We start from the raw sequence: 20418 nt of genomic DNA on the forward strand, positions 1-20418 counted from the left end.
ACCTCACATTTTCCGACATTGCACAGTAATCTTCTGCAAGTTGGTTCCAGCGTTTCTTCTTTTTTTTGGTAAAACTTTTATGTGACCTCTGCTGGTGTTCAGCTCGTGCCATCTGGCCTCAATTAGAGTAACTCGTGCCTCCACGTCGTCCTGTGAGAAATTCTTGGTTCTTGACCAATGTTGTATATTGCAGGTCCGACTTTTCCACTGAAAATTAAAGTTTTCACACACGACTGGCTCTTTAAAAATGGTCGAATGCAGACCAGGAGGTGTACTGGGCATGCACGCCCATAGCAGTCATGTAAAAACGTTATTATTTTTTCCGCGCATGCGCAGAAGGGGGAGCATCATTTTTCAGCGCAGACATTAGGCTCCACCCCCCCCGAAGCTAAAGGCTGTGCGACGCCAATTCCAGAATTAGAACGGGGAAACTGGCAAGTTATTTTTTTTGAGTAGTTGGGGCCAAAAAAAAAACGGGTATCACTCTTACAATATGCCAAAAAAAACGGCATTGGGGAAAATTGAGTCCTATATGTGCACACTTAAATAAAATCACAGTCTCGTTCCCTTCTCAGAAAAACGGAATGTTTTCCGTTATTCACACAACACTTGTTGGTCTCATGCAGACCCCTTTAGATAGTGCAAGCCATTAAAGATCAATTAATTATGTTTGTGAAGCTTCCTTAGAGACAGGTATCTCGAATTATTCTCAACTTGCTAAGTAACTCATCGTATGTAAACTTTAATTTCAGTAGAAGAATAGAGATTGGTACTATGACGCTGTATCTCTTTTAGCTCTGAATTATTGAAGTTGAAAAATGAGCCCATAAAATATTTCATATAAAATATGAAAGATCTATTTTAAAAGGGAGCAATCCTGGAGGGAGAAGTGCTTTCAGTATGAAGTAATCCCCTGAGAAATTCATTTTTAAAAATGAATTAGCTCCCCAGCCATTACAGACAAATTGCAAATTAAGAGTTGAGGATCAGCACATAACTATTTTGGGTCTCCCAGCTGGGAGAAAGTTGTCAACAGATAGTTCTCATTCCGTGTGCAGAGATCAACAACCTTCTTGGTTTTGCATGTCATTCGTTTAACTCTGGTTCAGTGCTGCCGGAACTTGCCGGGAGAAATAAGAGAATAAAAAATTATATAAGCATTATGAGCAGCAGAGACATACTTTGCTTAGATGTGATTTTGTTCATCTGAAAAATGTTATCCTTATCCATTGCTTTGTTTTTTTTAATTGAAAATGTAAATTTAACTTCACTAGTTTTATTTATTTTTTCCACCAGTGTGGAAGAGGTTAATGATCCATTGATTTTCATTTCCTGAGCACACCTGTAATTTAGTTATGAACATCCACAGTGGCTCAAGGAGTTTACCTAGTCAGTAATTCAGTCGCACAAACCAGAAAGGTTTCAGGTTCAATCCTTGGGCTAGCTGATCTCAGCTGGGGCAGCGTTGGGGGTATCCTCTGAAATTGGCCTCAGAGCTTGTGCATTAGGAAGGAGAAAATTGGTCAGGTTTCCTGCTATCATTTGTTATGCAACAATCATTGCTGGGATTACACCTATGATCGTCAGGTGAGTACAGCCTCAAGCATGGCTGTGATTTCCCAGACTCATTCGCTGTGGGAATAATAACCCAATGGGCAAGACACTGGAAGATGACTGGCATCTATAGAATTGTACCCCAGCAAGGCGTTAACATTTTCAGGAAAGGAGTTTTCTTCCACATTTATTCAAAGCATTTTTTAAATGTTACAGCATAATTGTCCCTGAAATGAACTTTCGACCACATATCCGCAGCATAACTAAGACAGCCTATTTCCACCTCCGTAACATTGCCTGTTTCCGCCCTTGTCTCAGCTCATCTGCTGCTGAAACCCTCATCCATGCCTTTGTTACCTCTAGACTTTACTATTCCAACGCACTCCTGGCTTGCCTCCCACATTCTACCCTGTGTAAACTAGAGGTGATTCAAAACTCGCTGCCCGTGTCCTAACTCGCACCAAGTCCTGCTCACCCATCACCCCTGTGCTCGCTGACCTACATTGGCTCCCGGTTAAGCAATGCCTCGATTTAAAAAAATTCTCATCCTTGTTTTCAAATCCTTCCATGGTCTCACCCCTCCCTATCTCTGTTATCTGCTCCAGCCTCACAACCCCGAGATATCTGCCCTCTTTGAGCATCCCTGATTATAATCGCTCAGCCATTGGTGGCTGTGCCTTTTGTTGCCTAGGCCCTAAGCTCTGGAATTCCCTACCTAAATCCCTCCGCCTCTCTACCTCTCTTTCCTCCTTCAAGATGCTCCTTAAAACCTACCTCTTTCACCAAGCTTTTGGTCACCTGCCCTAATTTCCCCTTATGTGGCTCGGTGTCAAATTTTTGGTCTAATAAAAGTCCTGTGAAGCACCTTGAGATGTTTCACTACGTTAAAAGTGCTATATAAATACAAGTTGTTGTTTTTGTGCATTCTGGTATAAGCAGGTATCAATATAGTATCCCAAAGGTATTCAAGATGGCTTACGTTTTTTTTCAATGTGCCAACTAAATTTGATGGTAGATACAGCAGTACATTGCTGTAGTCATCATAAAAAAAATCTTTCCAAGAAGCCATTCTTTGTATTATCAGTAGTTGGCAGCAGCCACGAAGTCATAAGGTTGAGTTTCTTTTTAATCGCTAGTGGATCTTTGTCGAGTTTTTCTTTTTGTCGACAACCTTGACAAAAATGACTTGTTTTAGTTAAAGCAGCAGGGAGTCCTTGCTTCATTTCAGACAAGCATTTCTGAAACAAGGAAAGAAAAATAGCTTTTCATGTTTCACCATCAACAGATATAATTACTGGTAATTCATTTTAATCAGCACTGATAAGCTGTGCTTTGGATAAATGGAACAGAGGCTAGCACTTGGTTAACACAAGCCCATTTGTGCATGCTTGCTCAGATTTACACACACATGTTCTGGTTCATCCACAGTTTTACCATAGTCTTTAATCACTTATCATCCTCGAATTTCAAAGTGCCCAAACACTTTCCATATCATTTCCAGATAATTGTCCCAATTTGTATCATCATAGAGCTTGTGTAATGTCATAACATATCCAGGTTAAAGAACCTCCACTAGTCACAACTCTCATTAATTTAAAGCTGCATTGCTATGCTGATTTGAATTTTTTAAAATAAAATTTAAAATTAAACTGTTTTACTCACAATTTCATCAGTAATTTTGTTTGGAACATGCTTAGAAGTTATTTGTAAAATCAAAAACTATGTGATTATTACTCTCTGAATATCCACTTTACATCTCAAGTTCTGCTTGTGTGATTGTTGGCAGTTGGGAACACAATTGCTCTCCACACATTGTACATTTGCAGATCTTGACCTCGTTTAAGACCAGATTACCTTCTGAACCAGCTTCAATATCAAAGTATTTTTTGTGTATTAACTAGGTTAATATATTTCACTTAAGGCAGAATGTACCCATATACCTTTTTTAACTAAAAAGCTGAATTTGTTTGCTATTCGTGAGGTGATAGCCCAGAACCTGCTGGAGCTGGGCATGTGCCGTGGGTTAAGATTTTTTTCCTCACCCTTCAGCTCCCTATTTTGCACCACAAATTGCTGGAAGTATGGGCTGATAACGTGCAGGGAGATCAGCGGGGCATCTGGGACCTTGGTGAACAACAGAACCAATAGTCTTATCTCCTTAACCAATGAAATTTAAGGATAGAAAAAGAAACCGAGCGAACGACGGAGAAGAAAGTGGAGTGAATTAGAGTCAAATTAGATACAGAAAAAGAAATAGTAGATTAAGAGAGAAAAAAAAAAGAGAGGAAAAGTAAGAAAAATAATTAATTTAAAAAGCCTCCAGTAACAATTTAATACCTTTCACTTGTTCCCTTTCTGGGCTTCCGTGTTTGAGTAGAATTTCAGGATCATAAATCATCCCATTAACAGGGTCCTTGCACTGTAAAATAGCAGCCTTAACTTTCTACAGCGAGTTTAATTTGTATTTACAGCACAATTCCAGCAATTTCTTGACTCTCATAGGGAGGCTGATGGCGAGATCTTGTTTTTGTGAGGCTAACAGCAGAACGGTGCAAATTGTCCAGCAATTTGTGGCGATTCGCAAAAGTTCCATTAATCCCCCATATGATTTTGTTATCAGGACCATAGAATCGTTACAGCACAGTAGGAGGCCATTCGGCCGGTCGAGCCCATGCCGGTTCCATGCAAGAGCACTTCAGTTTGTCCCAATCCTCCGCCCTTTCTCCGTAGCCCTGTAAATTATTTTCCTTCAGGTACTTATCTAATTCCCTTTTGAAAGCCACAATTGAATCTGCCTCCACCAGCTTTTCAGGCAGTGCATTCCAGATCATAAGCACTCGCTGCGTAAAAAAAAGTTTTTCGTCATGTCACCTTTGGATCTTCAGCCAGTCACCTTAAATCTGTGTCCTCTGGTTCTCGACCCTTCCGCCAATGGGAACAATTTTGCTCTATCTACAATGCCTAGACCTCTCATGATTTTGAATTCTTCTATCAAATCTCCTCTCAATCTTCTCTGCTGTAAGGAGAACAACCCTAGCCTCTCCAGTCTATCCACGTAACTGAAGTCCCTCATCCCTGTAAGTACTCGTAAATCATTTCTGCACCCTCTCTAAATTTTTCACATCCTTCCTAAAACACGGTGTCCAGTATCCGACACAATACCCCAGTTGTGGCCGAACCAGTTTTTTTTAATAAAGGTTCATTAAAACTTCCTTGCTTTTGTACTCTCGGCCTCTATTTATAAAGCCCAGGATCCCATCTGCTTTTTAACCGCTTTCTCAACCTGTCTTGCCACCTTCAACGATTTGTACTCCAAGGTCTCTCTGTTCCTGCACCCCCTTTAGAATTGAACTCTTTAATTTATATTGCGCCTCCTTGTTTTTCCTACCAACATGTATCACTTCACACTTTTCTGCATTAAACTTCATCTCCCATGTGTCTGCCCATTCCACCAGCCTGTGTCCTTTTGAAGTCTATCCCTATCCTCCTCACTGTTCACTATACTTCCAAGTTTTGTGTCATCTGCAAATTTTGAAATAGTGTCCTGTACAGCTAAGTCCAAATCATCAATATATATCTAGAATCTTAATCGTGTCCATAGACTATAGCTCTGACAAACCTGATATATGGAGATAAAAACTGAAAGGAGTAATAGAGCGATATTCTTTACCAAAATCATTGAAATTTGAACTGGTGATTCCATTGCCGATGTTACATTTATTTGCAACTCTGCTTTTGAGCACTTGGGTGAATCCTATGTCCTTGGAGATCTCCCAAGCCTCTGACAGGGTTTGGCACCGTACATTTGTAAACAAATTATCATATATTCTCCTACCAAAGCTGTGTTTATGACCATCTAGTTTCAAATCATTCTGTCTTTTCTGAAGTAGAAGACTAATCCACTCACTCTGTTCCTAATAACTTGGGGATTCTCCATGACTTTCCCCACTTCCATTATGCTTCTCCTGCATATTAATCATTTTTTCAGTCACTTGATCCTATCGACTCCATTCTACATTCATCAAGTTCCTTCAGATTTTGTGCTTCCATTCCTCTCCAAGTTTTGGCTGAATTAGTTCCACATTTGGTCCTTCATTTATTGACCTATTTGGCCTTACTGTCCCTGTTATCTCATGGATCCTTCATTGTCAGAGCTACCTCCAAAATATTTCCTGTTTTGTGCTAAACACGTTTCCTCTCAACTCTTAATTCTCCATAATGTCCAAGTCTTTTGAAATATTTCTCTCATCAGACTATACTCTTAGCATCTCTCTTGCATTCCTGGACAAGATACAAGAAAACACTTGAAATGTTGGTCCCTTAGAGGACGGGACTGGGGAATTAGTAATGGGGAACATGGAGATGGCAGAAACTCTGAACAAATATTTTGTATCAGTCTTTACAGTAGAGGATACTAACAATATTCCAACAGTGGATAGTCAAGGGGCTATAGGGATGGAGGAACTTAACACAATCACAATTACTAAGGAGGTGGTACTCAGTAAGATAATGGGACTAAAGGCAGATAAATTCCCTGGACCCGATGGCTTGCATCCTAGGGTCTTAAGAAAAGTAGCGGCAGGGATAGTGGATGCATTGGTTGCAATTTACCAAAATTCCCTGGATTCTGGGGAGGTCCCAGCAGATTGGAAAACTGCAAATGTAACGCCCCTATTTAAAAAAGGAGGCAGACAAAAAGCAGGAAACTATAGACCAGTTAGCCTAACATCTGTGGCTGAGAAAATGTTGGAGTCCATTATTAAAGAAGTAGTAGCAAGAAATTTGGAATAGCACAATTTGATCAGGCAGAGTCGGCATGGATTTATGAAGGGGAAGTCATGTTTGACAAATTTGCTGGAGTTCTTTGAGGATGTAACAAACAGGGTGGATAAAGGGGAACCAGTGGAAGTGTGTATTTGGACTTCCAGAAGGCATTTGACAAGGTGCCACATAAAAGGTTACTGCATAAGATAAAAGTTCACGGGGTTGGGGGTAATATATTAGAATGGATAGAGGATTGGCTAACTAACAGAAAACAGAGAGTCGGGATAAATGGTGCATTCTCTGGTTGGCAATCAGTAACTAGTGGTGTGCCGCAGGATCAGTGCTGGGACCCCAACTATTTACAATCTATATTAACGACTTGGAAGAAGGGACTGAGTGTAACGTAGCCAAGTTTGCTGACTATACAAAGATGGGAGAAAAAGCAATGTGTGAGGAGGACACACAAAATCTGCAAAAGGACATAGACAGGCTAAGTGAGTGGGCAAAAATTTGGCAGATGGAGTATAATGTTAGAAAGTGTGAGGTCATACACTTTGGCAGAAAAAAATCAAAGAGTAAGTTATTATTTAAATGGAGAAAGATTGCAAACCTGGAGGTACTTGTGTATGAAACGCAAAAGGATAGTATGCAGGTACAGCAATTGATCAGGAAAACCAATGGTACCTTGGCCTTTATTGCAAAGGGGATGGAGTATAAAATCAAGGAAGTCTTGCTACAGGTATATAAGGTATTGGTGAGGCCACACCTGGAATACTCCATGCAGTTTTGGTTTCCATATTTACGAAAGGATATACTTGCTTTGGAGGCAGCTCAGAGAAGGTTCACTAGGTTGATTCTGGGGATGAGGGGGTTGACTTATGAGGAAAGGTTAAGTAGGTTGGGCCTCTACTGATTGGAATTCAGAAGAATGAGAGGTGATCTTATCGAACCGTTTAAGATTATGAGGGGGTTTGACAAGTTGGATGCAGAGAGGATGTTTCCACTGCTGGGGAAGTCTAGAACTAGAGGGCATGATCTTAGAATAAAGGGCCACTCATTTAAAACCGAGATGAGGAGAAATTTCTTCTCTGAGGGTTGTAAATCTGTGGAATTCACTGCCTGAGAGAGCTGTGGAAGCTGGGACATTGAATAAATTTAAGACCGAAATAGACAGTTTCTTAAACAATAAGGGGTTATGGGGAGCAGGCGGGGAAGTGGAGCTGAGTCCATGATCAGATCAGCCATGATCTTATTGAATGGCGGAGCAGGCTTGAGGGGCCGTATGGCCTAATCTTGTTCCGATTTCTTATGTTCTTATTTAGTGTAGGGTAGCAATAGGGGTAATGATAACCAGAGTGTGACAGGAAGGGACAGAGCATATAAACATAAGAGTGCATGAGAAAGTGGGGTCAGAGCAGGTAAAAATGTTAAAAAGACTAAATTTAAAAGCTCTTGATCTGAATGCACGCAGCATTCGTAACAAGATAGATGAGTTGATGGCACAAATAGAAATAAATGGGTATGATCTGATAGCCATTGCAGAGACGTAGTTGCAAGGTGACCAAGGCTGTGAACTGAATATTCAGCGATATTTGTCATTTCGGAAGGATACGCAGAAAGGAAAAGGAGGTGGGGTAACTCTGTTAATAAAGAATGAGATCAGTGCAGTAGTGAGAAATTATATTCGCTCAGAAGATCAAGACCAGTTTTGGTGGAGATAAGAAATGATAAGGGAAATAAGTCACTGGTGGGAGTAGTCTATAGGCCCCCTAATAATAACCATACTGCAGGACACAGTATAAATCAAGAAATAATGGAGGCTTGTAAGAAACCTTTCTTATGGCAATAATTATGGGCGATTTTAATCTTCATATTGATTGGATAAATCAAATTGGCCAAGTTAGCCTTGAGGAATAGTGTATTCGGGATGGTTTCTTAGAACAATATGTTGTGGAACCAACCAGGGAGCAGACTATTTTAGATCTGGTCATGTCTAATGAGTCTGGATTAATTAATGATCTCATAGTAAAGGATCCCCTTGGGAAGAGTGATCATAGCGTGGTAGAATTTCAAATTCAGTTTGAGCGTGAGAAAGCTAGGTCTCAAACGAGTGTCCTGAACTTAAATAAAGGCAATTACAAAGGTATGAAGGCAGAGTTGGCTAGTGGACTGGGAAAATAGATTGAAGGGTGGTAAGACTGTAGATAAGCAGTGGCAAACATTTAAGGAGCTATTTCATAACTCTCAGCAAAGATATATTCCAGTGAGTAAGAAAGATTCTAAGAAGGATGAACCATCTGTGGCTAAGTAAGGAAGTAAAGGATGGTATCAAATTGAAAACAAAGGTATACAATGTTGCGAAGAATAGTGGAAGGCCAGAGGATTGGGACATTTTTAGAAACCAGCAAAGGACAACTAAAAGAAAATAGAGCAAGAAGATAGTTTTGAGAGTAAACTAACACATATAAAAACTTCTACAGGTCTCCTTACTGTATTAAAATCATAGAATTTCCTATTATAGCTTAGTCTTTCCCAGGAACTCAAAACTGGTAGAATGCCTTTCATTTCTGCTACAATCTTCAGCCTTTTAAGACGCATGCCCTAGTCACTATTTACGATTTAACTCAACTTGTCTTTTCAAGCTTGATCGGCAGTGCCCTCCATAGTGGACCTTGGCTCTTCACCTTGGTTTCACAATGTAAAAAATAAGTGACCGCCAGTGCCTTTAAATACAGTATTATTTCAATATGTTTAGTTAGTGCAGTTTAAATGCTGCACTTTTCTCCTGGGTTGGAGGTGAACTTTGATGCAAAGAGCTATTTGCTGCATTGATAATGTTTCATTGGCTGTTTGTAGCACAGTTTGACTTGGGAAATATTTTGCGAAAAACAGTCAGTAATTGTTAAGGCGTAAGTTTTCAAGTTGCAACAGAAAAAGGATACTGGTCTTTGTTTACATAACTGGTGTTGAAATAAGTTGATGTTGAGATCACTCCAGTATGATATAACATTTGTCTCAGTTTGAAAAAAAGCCGCCTTTTATTACTGTTGTACTGAAGCCTCTTTTATAGAATCAAAATGGCAATAATGTTTTTATTTTGTACCAGTCGATCTCCCTTGGTGTTGCACAAAATACTGTTGGAGAATATGGTACCTCTCGTAACTGTCTCTGCTGTTTTCATTGTTGCTGTTTCTCTTTCTGTTTTTTCCTCGTCTCCTACTTTTCTCCCCTGCTCTTTGCTTTTCTCTCTGCCCTTTTCTGATTCTGTCTTTTTTTAAATCTTCCTTTCGGATGGGGGATAGTGGTTGGTATGGCATGCAAAGGAGCCACCAATGACTGCAGACCACTCTTGGGGTTGGGTTGCAGGATGAATGTGGGCCTTACAGGCTCACTTCCTATTCCCTCCATCAATCACTCATACTTCTCCCTACTCCCTTGCTTCCATCTTGTCCCTTAACCCTTCGCCTTCCCCTTCCTATCACCTCACTCCAGTATCTATCCCCTACCTTATCTTCAACTGGCCAATCCTTCCCAATATTCTACCTTTGCCCTTGTGACTCACCTCACCTCGCCTCTCAATTAACCCACCATTCGGTACCCTGAATCCCACTTGCAACCCCACCCCCAAGGGGTGTATGTAGCGAGAGGCCAGAGCCCCTATCACATTCACCATCAACCTAAGAACCCCCTCTGTCACCCTATCTGATTCCTTCAAGGAGGTTTTGTTTGTCAGCCAGTTGTTTCTTGAGGTACTGCACCCAGGGTCTTCAGTAGAAGAGTCCTTGATGGGAAGGTCTAAGACTCCATTGAGCCTTTTCCCAAGTTAGGATGGCTGAGATCAGGAACTTTACCGAGTAAGTGATGCTGATCTGCATCCTACCACATCTTGATACTCCTCATGGAGTGACAGGTTTGATCAGTTTTTTTTAAAGCTATAATGTAACACGTGGATTGAGCAATTAGGGGAGAATGCAGAATCTGAAATACTTTATAATATGTCACGTCAATTAACTGGAATTCCAACTGTGAAAGACATACCGGTAACGTAAACCTCTTTAGACCTGCAGTGCACTGCATGTGATCCATCTGTTCATATGCAGTGACATTAAAGAAAGCATCACTTCTGCCAACCAGTTAGACTAGTTGCCTTTGTTGTCACTTGCTGGCAAAACTGGGATGCTCATAATTGAACATGATTAAAGGAAGACGGTTTAACATTCAACAACACAGTAATGTGATCGTGGCTTTTCCTGGTTTCTACCCAGCTGCATTGTAATGCACTGCCAGTCACTCAGTAGTGAATAATGAGCACTTGTATGTTGCAGAGTACTTGACAATGAAACATCAATACATTATGTAATAATGTTGTTAGTATTTTTAGTACTGACTATTCACGGCAACTGAAGTGGAATTTTATCAATCTTTTCTGTAATAATAACTGATGACTACCTTCGGTTATAATAGCTTGCATTAAATGTGATTTATGCAAGCTTTTAAACATTTGAACAGTTGCACAAAATGCTTATAGTGGGAGTATACTTATTATTGTAAATCTCAAACTATATTAAAGCAGAAGCATGATTTGACAAGTAGCACAGGACATAGTTACAATTTAAACCATTAACTATATTGTTCAATAATGCAGATTTATTTAAAGTGTCTTTTTACTGAGCTGCAATGTAAAGTTAAAAGGGGGCGGGAAGGAAAATTCCTTTTAAATGAGCAAATGACCTTTTTTAGATTATCCATCTGGATTGGCCGTCGTAGTGCAGTACTTGTTAACCAGTGTGTGAATCCAACAGATGCGATGACCTAATTGTATATATTTTTCCTGTATATGTGTTCATCAATGCGAGTTTGATAGCATTGTACAATAGATCATTTATTCAGTCTGCAACTCATGATGATGGCGTAAGCCAATTATGACAAACGTCGGATATATTGCCGGGATCCCCTACTTTACACTAATTATGCATCTCAACACAGAGCTCAGTAGAGTTCATTGGTGTGAAATTTCAATTTCCTAGGTTTCTTGTCCTTAAGGCATTAGTAAGAAGGACTGCTAAATAAATGGTAATTATCGTAATGCCAAATTTTTCAAGCAGCTATGTACTTTGAACTGACATCCACTGGGGACTGTGTCCATTTTACTAAGCCACAACAAAAAGGGCATTTTTTCATCCATGTGAGGATGAAGATCTCTTATCTCTGATGGAAGATCTTAAAAATATAAAACACACTGCATGACTCAATCCCCTGGTAAATACATTAAGACAGTAAGCTACTAATCACCGTATATGCTAGGAAATCTAGCACAGGCTTGTTTTCGTGGGTAAGGAAAGTATTATTGGTTTTTAATAAGTGAAGCAAATGAGACTACAAGAAAATTGGCAGACCTTTTTGAACTGGGCAGCATAAGATTACATTTATAATACCAACACTGTAGCCAAAATGTTTTTTTCTTTAGGGTCGGAATAGCAGCAGCTGTGCATGTTATGAGAACAAATGGCGGATGCAGTGAGCGCTTGCACCCTTTCTGCATTTCATACTGAGTATTCTGTTCACCTTGCAATGAATGATCTTCCTTTGTTCACGTAGAGGAGAGCAATAGGATCTCTGTCAAAAGAGCCTTTTTAATTTGTTATCCTAGCAGCTGGTTTTCTTCCATGTGCTGTACTTACTGTACATCTGAAAGAAGCTTCATGCAGCTGGGAGCCATTTATGTCTAAACCACATCCCTTGCCCTCTATCCCTTACAAAAATACTCGCACTGAAAAGATGTAAAATTGATTAATGCAGCTTCTGAAGTTCCAAATGTCACATTTGTATATGCCACACCTTCGGTAGAATTCCTGGAATATTACTTTTTTGGGAATCTTTTGAAATTGACCATATAAAAATGACCCAGTCTTAAAATTGTTACAAAAGTCAATTTTTAAATTATAAAAAAAAAGCTGTTTGTTACTGTGGTGAAAATGAAAGCTGAATTAGTCAAAATTAATCGTTAAAATATTTCAGATTTATTTTGTAAAAGGAATAAGACATCATGATAGTACAGATTGAAAGTACGAGAATGCCCTTCATAGGAAGTAACCTGATCTGCTGTGTGTCCTCCATTGCTAATAGCTTCCTTTTGAATCATTTAGAATGGTTTTCGAAACACTGAAGGCTCTTTTTGTTCCCTTTCGGAGAACAGCATCAGGATCCCTTTTAGCTGAATAGTTCCTAGTTAAATGCACTTCTCAGAGTACTAAAATAATAATTTTCAAAAAGCATGCAGCTCTCTTGGAGATTGACATGTGTTATCTTTAACAGGGACATTCCGATACTTTAGAATAAAGATAGATCCTAAACAAATTGTGCAGGTGGGGTGAGAAGAGAGAAACAAAAGCAACTGGCATTCCACTGCATTTATTGAACAAGAACTTTTTTTTCCTGAGTATAAACCATCATAATTAGTAAAACTAAGTAATGTTTGAGCGACATAGAAATGATTGGTTTGATTAGATAAACCCAGTCACATTTTAAAGCATTGCATCTCTATTGAAATATTAATGTCGAGTGTGAAGTGTGATTAAGAACTGGGAAAAGGACTAAATGCAGCCATTTTACATTTATTAAACACATTTACATTGGCTGGGCTTATGGAAAGACATTTTAAAAGGTAGGGTGCTTCTTTGCTTCATTGCCTAAACAAATTGGAGTGGTTATAACTAAGGTATTTGAGAAAAAAAATCAGTCTCTTGTATTTGGATCTTTGCGTTGAGGCAGACTCAAGGAATTGCCTGTTTGGTCAACGTAATACCGTGGGTGGTCAGGACACAGCACATGGCAGCAAGCCACTGTGCACAGGAAAGCATTTTCAAAGGTGTTTAGGGTGGTAAGGAAGTCTGTAACCCCGCTAAGGGTCAGAGAAGAATGTAGATCTCTTGCTGCTGCACTAGTGGAGCAAGCATGTTGCTTTTTCTGGTGCTGGTACAGATCATAAGGAAATTGAGAATGGCATCAGAAAGCACTGCAGGCCATGTTAGGTCAGCTCTTTTCAATTGCTGTAGAGCAGCTGGGATAAATTCTACATTTGACATTTCATTCCATTTACAGTGTTCCAGCGCTACCTTGTGGTAAATCCTGAGCTGAAGTCATGTTCTGGTAATTTGTTCCAGATGTTTATTAGTCCTCAGGGTAACTTGGTTGTTGTGGTTCCCTGCTGCTGGTTGAAGTTGTTAGTAATACTATATAACTCAATTAAAAATGATTCCATATTAAACTATCCTTTCCTGAAACTAGTGTGAACTGCTGCTGTGGTTTCCTATGAAACAGGAGAGCATTTTTAAACTGACGCTATCAATGTCTAAAATACGTAGTTCAGTTTCAAACCATACAGTGCAGATAAATTATGCTTGTTAAAAGTTAAATGCACTATTAAGCACAATAATTGGGCCAAGTTTATATTTTGTTATCTTTTTCATTCTGCTGTAATTATACAAATCATTAAGTGTAGCTGCTCAGATCAGAAGTTGTACGTAGAGGATATCTAATAGAAACCAATGGATGTTCATTCCTGATGTATTATTGATTGTTCACAGCTCAGCAACCCCTTGATATTTTTTGTGCTCTAAGTTGGAACATGGTTACATTTCATAAATGGTTAGCATTTATTCCTGTATTAGAGTTAAAATATTTGCCTTGAAATGTGTTGGCGACTTAGTTTTTATTTTGCTTGCCAAAAATAACTTGTATTAGTTTGCTTTACTGAGGGGAAAAAAAAGGACAAGAATCTGAATGAGATCAGCACAGTAATGAAATCGTACGGACATCCTTATAACTAGCCAATGGAGGAACCCCAAAATACAGGCTTGCATTGACAGTCTGCTACAAATGATACGAATTACAAATTGTTCAGGAAAGCTTTCACACATCAATTTGTTTACATTGCTGTGTGAACTCAGCAGTAATATGCTGCAGTTAATTGCGACCCAGAGCCTTCTCGATAGGATAGCGATATGTTTCCCATTTGGTTGACACCTATATTGCTCAGTGTTGGTTACCAGAGTTGCATTTTCAGAAGTCATTTGTGATTTGATTTTAAAGTAAATATAATAACATTGCCATTTTAAATTGAATAATTTCTGTACAGTAAATGAAAGAGCATCATTTAACAAAGAATTGACATCTTTGTTTGTAGGGCAAGTGCTTGGCATGGAGGTCATTGCGATTGTATTTTTCTCCCTATTTTGTATCTTCATTCATTAAAAAACAACCTCTTTAGACTAGAAAAATAACACACATTTCTGTGTGTTTCTTTGACTGCAAAGGCCATGTTTTGAAATTATGATCGAATTACAACATTCATGCTCTTTTTGTCAATGTTTTAAACAGCTAAACTGTCATCTCTGAATATTGGCTGTTAGAATAAATTCTAGTCTACTGACTGACAGCTGTATTTGACACAAGTGAATGCTGATATTTGATAGTTGTGAGACCTTTACTGTACATACCACTCAATTTTAACTTGAAACTTGCACAAGGCAGCACCATACTGACTCTTCTTGTTTGATTAGGTGCGACCCTTCTCCACAGCCCAATGCTGGATTTGGACAGTGATGTACGGCCTTCTCCCATTAGTCGTCTGACTCAAACCGCTTCAGTGAAAAGGGTCAGCAGCTTCCAATCTTCTCGAGATGACTGTAAGGACTGCAGAGCACATTTATACATTTCATATGCATTAATTCAGAGACATCACTTAAGTATCTGCTGTGAAAACTAGTTCTCTGTGTATAGTTTTGTACATCTTATAAATTTATTAGTAAGGCTGCTAACTGGATTTGGCACTATGTTGAAATGACCAATATTTTGAGCATGAACCATTGTATAATATACAGTATTTGTTTTCTTTTTTTTAATAGTAAAAGCAGGGAAACAAACTTTACATTTATTTCTTTTGCCGGATTTTCAATCTGCAGATTTGGTGCTTGCAATATGTCACGAATACTACAACTTTCGCAACAAAAAAAATCTTTTGTTTTCTTCACTTATTATTAAAATTATTCTCCCTTAGTTCTGCCTTACTTTTATTTCTGTCACTTCTGTTTATCTCTTCCTTTCACCCCAAGGACCACACAGCGAAAAAGTGAGCTCTTTGAACAACTATAAAGTAACTGGCAGATTTGAAGAGTTATTGAACTGAAAATGTATTTAATTATGCAAATGGCTTTATGCCTATTCTGAATTATAATTTGGTATAATACTATGACTTATGGTAAAAATCCAAATTTATTTTGGTATGTAGTGAAATTGGTTTCAGTCTAATAAGAATATAAGAAATAGGAGCAGAAGTAGGCCCAACGGCCCTTCGAGCTTGCTCCACCATTCAATAAAATCATGGCTGATCTTCGACATCAACATTTTGGTAACTGTTTTAGGGAATCCACCTATTCAGTCAATATGTGTCTGGTAGCTCTGTTATCTTGCCCCTGATTTTCATAATGTGTGTCTTTAAAATATCTCGTGAGCATTAAGAAAAACCTCTGTTGCCTATAAAACTGTAGGCACAAGCAATATTATTGTCTTTTTTTTTCAAACCTTTTACCCACATTAAAGTGAACAAAGAAGCTGTGTGGTAATGAAGTAACATGTTCAACTCCAGTCTGTGGAGCCACAGAGTGGTTTGCTTTAACCCCCTGTTGCTGATCTCAGTCCAGCTGCTACACAGAAGCAAAGAGGGGAAGCCAGGTACCTCCTGAGAGATGAAATAAAATAAGTTTGGGGTCTCGATCATACTACTCTTGTGCACCTCGGGGCAACCAGCAAGGGGTAGTATTGAAGGTGGCTAGGATCAGGCCACGTGCTTAGCTTCTTTGACACAAGAAGTGCATGGCCTACAGGAGTAGGGAGAAGTTGGTAACAAGGAAAGAAAATCGTTGTGGGGGGTTGGTGGGTGGGTGGGAGTTGGAGAGAAGTGCACTGTCCCCTAACAAATAATGCAAAGTTGGTACTTTTAGGTGAAATAAAAAGCCCTGTTTTCATATTATTTAAGGCAGTCTACCATTTTTCAGTTGCCATTCTAAAGGTTTATATACTTGATGATCTGTTCTGTGATGTACTATAACAGCAATAAATATGCTAAATTTCCAACTTAATAATGCATTCTGCCTCAGATAATTGAATCTTTGGTCCAATGTTTAGCACGCCAATGAATAAGGCACTTCCCATTATTAAAATTCCTTATTTGAAAATCAGAGAGCTGTAAGGTAATCTGCTCCTGATAAATGCATAGCCTTCCATGAGTTATGTAATCCTAATGTCATTCGGCACACATTTTAGAATATTAGTGCACAGCCAAACTGTTTTAAATATGTTTATGTCAAATAGAGATAAGCGCAGTAGTTCCAACTTTAATGTAGGGCTCCTTTGCTGGGAGTCCGGCGTTCAAATTTCAGTTTCAACTGATATTCATGGTCAAACTTTATTTAGGGACCAAGTTTGGCAGTTTGAATGACAAAAAGACCACCATTTGGTTGAAATGGCTGAGTAATAGCAACAATAAAGTCTTTAGTAGATTTGAAGAGTAATTGATCTAAAAATGTATTTAATTGCACAAATAGCTTTATGTCAATTCTGAAGTATAAGTTTTTACAGTGATTTGGTTTCCATCTAATAGGGACATTTTAATAACTTTTTTTTGGAATCCACCTGTTTAGTTAAGACCAAGAAGAATGATGCGTCTGGTATAGAATACTCTGGATTTAGAGTAACCTGCCTTCCGGACTGAGCAGAATAACTGAGGTTTTCAATATATAAAAAATGTAGTGATTGTTACTCTACATCTGTGTATTTTTTTTACTTAATATGTTTTGCTTTGCAGCTTGGCGTTTTAAGGCCCCTCAGCCTGTAACTTTTGTTGACAATCTGACAGAAATTGTTATAAGCCAACTGCCCAATTTCTGGAAGCTTTGGATATCCTATGTGAATGGCAGCCTTTTCAGTGAGGTAAATGCAGATCCGTTTAACTTTAATTAATTTAGAATCTTAAGGAGCTACATGTCATAATTAAAATGACCAAAACAGGCACTGAAAAAAACAATTCTTTAAAAGTAAGTGCCTCAAAGAAGCCGGGCTATGCAAAGTAACTGGGCTATGAGTTCCCTTGATAGCACCGTTAATAAAGGCAGAGTGTAGCAGAACCATACAGACCAGAAGGTCCAGATTTGACTGCCAGTCAGTATTGAATTAGCTAATCTCAGCCAGAGGCAGTAGGCACTAAAATTTGCCTCAGTGTCCCAGGGTTAGGCAGCGGAAAATAAGCCAGCCTTCCCGCATGCATTAAGGTTAAGATGAACATCTTCTCCGGCAAATATGAGCTGATTTTATGTTTTGTTTATAGATACAAACTGGGCCTAAATTGCCAAATTTGGATGACTCAGCTCCCTCTTTGCAATTATAAGCCCACTGCATTATAATAATTTTTTTTGGATAGAGTCAATCTGGAGCTCTGAGGTAGAAGTTGATGGCTTTGCAGTAGTGAAAATATATTGCTGCTGCTGCTTCTTCTTTGCTCGGGTTAAGAGGAAACTGCCTTCCATCACTCTTTGTCACAGTAAAATTGTGTATGTGGAGTGGAAGTTTGTTTTTTTCCCCCCCACTAGCTCTGTCCCGATACATATGCTCACAATGTATGAGCTCCTGCACTCTCCGCACCCCGCTTATTTGATTCTGGGGAGAGGACAATAACGAGAGAAGATGGACACTGTTAAAATCACTAATAGTACAAACAGGAAGCTGGTGGCGACCATGCTGCAAACACCCCACCCTCGCCTTCCTGAAACTTATGTGCAGTATTAACGGGAAATAATGATGTCGAAGGCTCCAATTTTCAGCAAAGGACAAGGTATTGAGCAGCAGGTTTGATCTTAAGATTCTCCTCTTGTCAGCCACCAGTCTTTCTTTTTCTATAACAATTTAAATTGGTATTGAATCTTTCCACCACTGAATAAATATATGTGGAACCATGGCCAGAGCGAGATACAGAGCATTTTTACCTTTGTGAGATTGGTTGGATAGCACATTAGCAGCAAAGTATAATGTGGATAAATGTGAGGTTATCCACTTTGGGGGCAAAAACACGAAGGCAGAATATTATCTGAATGGCGGCAGATTAGGAAAAGGGGAGGTGCAACGAGACCTGGGTGTCATGGTTCATCAGTCATTGAAAGTTGGCATGCAGGTGCAGCAGGCGGTGAAGAAGGCAAATGGCATGTTGGCCTTCATAGTTAGGGGATTTGGGTATAGGAGCAGGGAGATCTTACTGCAATTGTAGAGGGCCTTGGTGAGGCCTCACCTAGAATATTGTGTTCAGTTTTGGTCTCCTAATCTGAGGAAGGACTTTCTTGCTATAGAAGGGAGTTCAGCGAAGGTTCACCAGACTGATTCCAGGGATGGCTGGACTGACATATGAGGAGAGACTGGATCAACTGGGCCTTTATACACTGGAGATTAGAAGAATGAGAGGGGATCTCATAGAAACGTATAAGATTCTGACGGGACTGGACAGGTTAGATGCGGGAAGAATGTTCCCGATGTTCAGAAAGCCCAGAACCAGGGGACATAGTCTTAGGATAAGGGGTAGGCCATTGAGGACTGAGATGAGGAGAAACTTCTTCACGCAGAGAGTTGTTAACCTGTGGAATTCCCTGCCGCAGAGAGTTGTTGATGCCAGTTCATTGGATATATTCAAGAGGGAGTTCGATATGGCCCTTACGGCTAAAGGGATCAAGGGGTATGGAGAGAAAGCAGGAAAGGGGTACTGAGGTGAATGATCAGCCATGATCTTATTGAATGGCGGTGCAGGCTCGAATGGCCGAATGGCCTACTCCTGCACCTATTTTCTATGTTTCTAAACCATGAGTAGGTTACAAGAGTGGACACATCTTGTGTTGTGTTGCGTTGTAATTTGCCCAACTCTTGCCCAGTGAATGTCCTTAAAACTCTTACGCCTGGTAAAAGCAGGTGTAAGGCCTGCTTTTACCAGCGTAAGAGTTTTAAAAGACAGAAAAATTAAATTTTATCACTAATTTTTATATTAAAAAGGTATGTTTATTTTTAACCCTATTAAAACAATTTTAAAACATTTTCAAAAAAATAAATGTTTTCCTCAGGCATTTAATTTAATTTAATTCAATTCAATTTCAATTAATTTTAAATATGTGAGGTCTTTTTTTATTGTGTTGTGTTTGGGGGTATTCTCATTGATAGTAATGGGAGCTCGTACAAACGGAACTCACCGTTATCAATGAGAATATTACATTGTGATTGGTGGTCCAGGCCCACATGATCTCAGGATGCGCTTACGTTCCTGGGATATGTGGGCCTCTGCGCTGGGCTGCACATCTAGGCCTCGGACCAGAAGTGTTCGTTCCTCCGGGACCACCAGGTACTTTAGCAAAAAAAAAATCATCCGACCGCAATTTTTGGCCCATCTGTGGGATTTTCTTTTGGTCAGAACTTTAACTTCACACATTCGCTGAAAACATTAATGATGAGGAAGCAGCTGCAGTTTTAGATGAAGAATTTCAAACCCTTAAAGAGTTCTGTTTGGATTTTGCGGCCGTCAGCTGAAAAAACAGAGACAAGAAGATTGAACTGTACAGGGCACCGTGCTAGTGTGCTACAAAGAGGAAGATGGCAGCCAGAAAATCTTGGAAGGCAAATTTTGGAGGAAAGCGTAAACGTCATGAATTTTTTTGTAAACCGTTAGGACTGCGTTCAGTAAATTTCTTCAGGTGGACAAGGAACAGAGAAAACATGCATGGCAACGGCATCATTTAGTAAAGGAAAAAAAAATAATCTCCGATGAAAAATGCAGCAGACACATGCGTCCAAACTTCTTATATTAACATTTCTCTTGACTCTGCCTTTTTGTCTCCTACTTCAGTTTGTGATAGGCTGTCTTTCCCTTCTCCCCCCCCCCCACCCCACCCCCAACCATTCATTTGTTTTTTATACCAAAATAATTTGTTCGTTCTTATTTCCTAATTTTAGGATTATGCTTTAAACTGCACACTAAGATGAAGTTAAATAAAAGTTATCTTCTGCACATATTGA

The 20418-nt window shown here is 39.3% G+C and overlaps 1 protein-coding gene across 7 annotated transcripts in view; it reads left to right on the forward strand.

Annotated features, from left to right (window-relative positions):
* exoc2 (exocyst complex component 2) overlaps positions 1-20418 on the forward strand; it is a 329764-nt gene that overhangs the window by 191095 nt on the left and 118251 nt on the right. For all 7 annotated transcript variants that reach the window (XM_070880460.1, XM_070880458.1, XM_070880464.1 and 4 more), the window contains 2 exons: positions 14880-15005; positions 17183-17307. In XM_070880460.1, coding sequence (XP_070736561.1) covers positions 14880-15005; positions 17183-17307 — 251 coding nt within the window. The remainder of the gene's footprint in view (positions 1-14879; positions 15006-17182; positions 17308-20418) is intronic.

The sequence above is a fragment of the Pristiophorus japonicus genome, chromosome 5 (genome assembly GCF_044704955.1).
Source record: "Pristiophorus japonicus isolate sPriJap1 chromosome 5, sPriJap1.hap1, whole genome shotgun sequence".
NCBI lineage: Eukaryota > Metazoa > Chordata > Chondrichthyes > Pristiophoridae > Pristiophorus > Pristiophorus japonicus.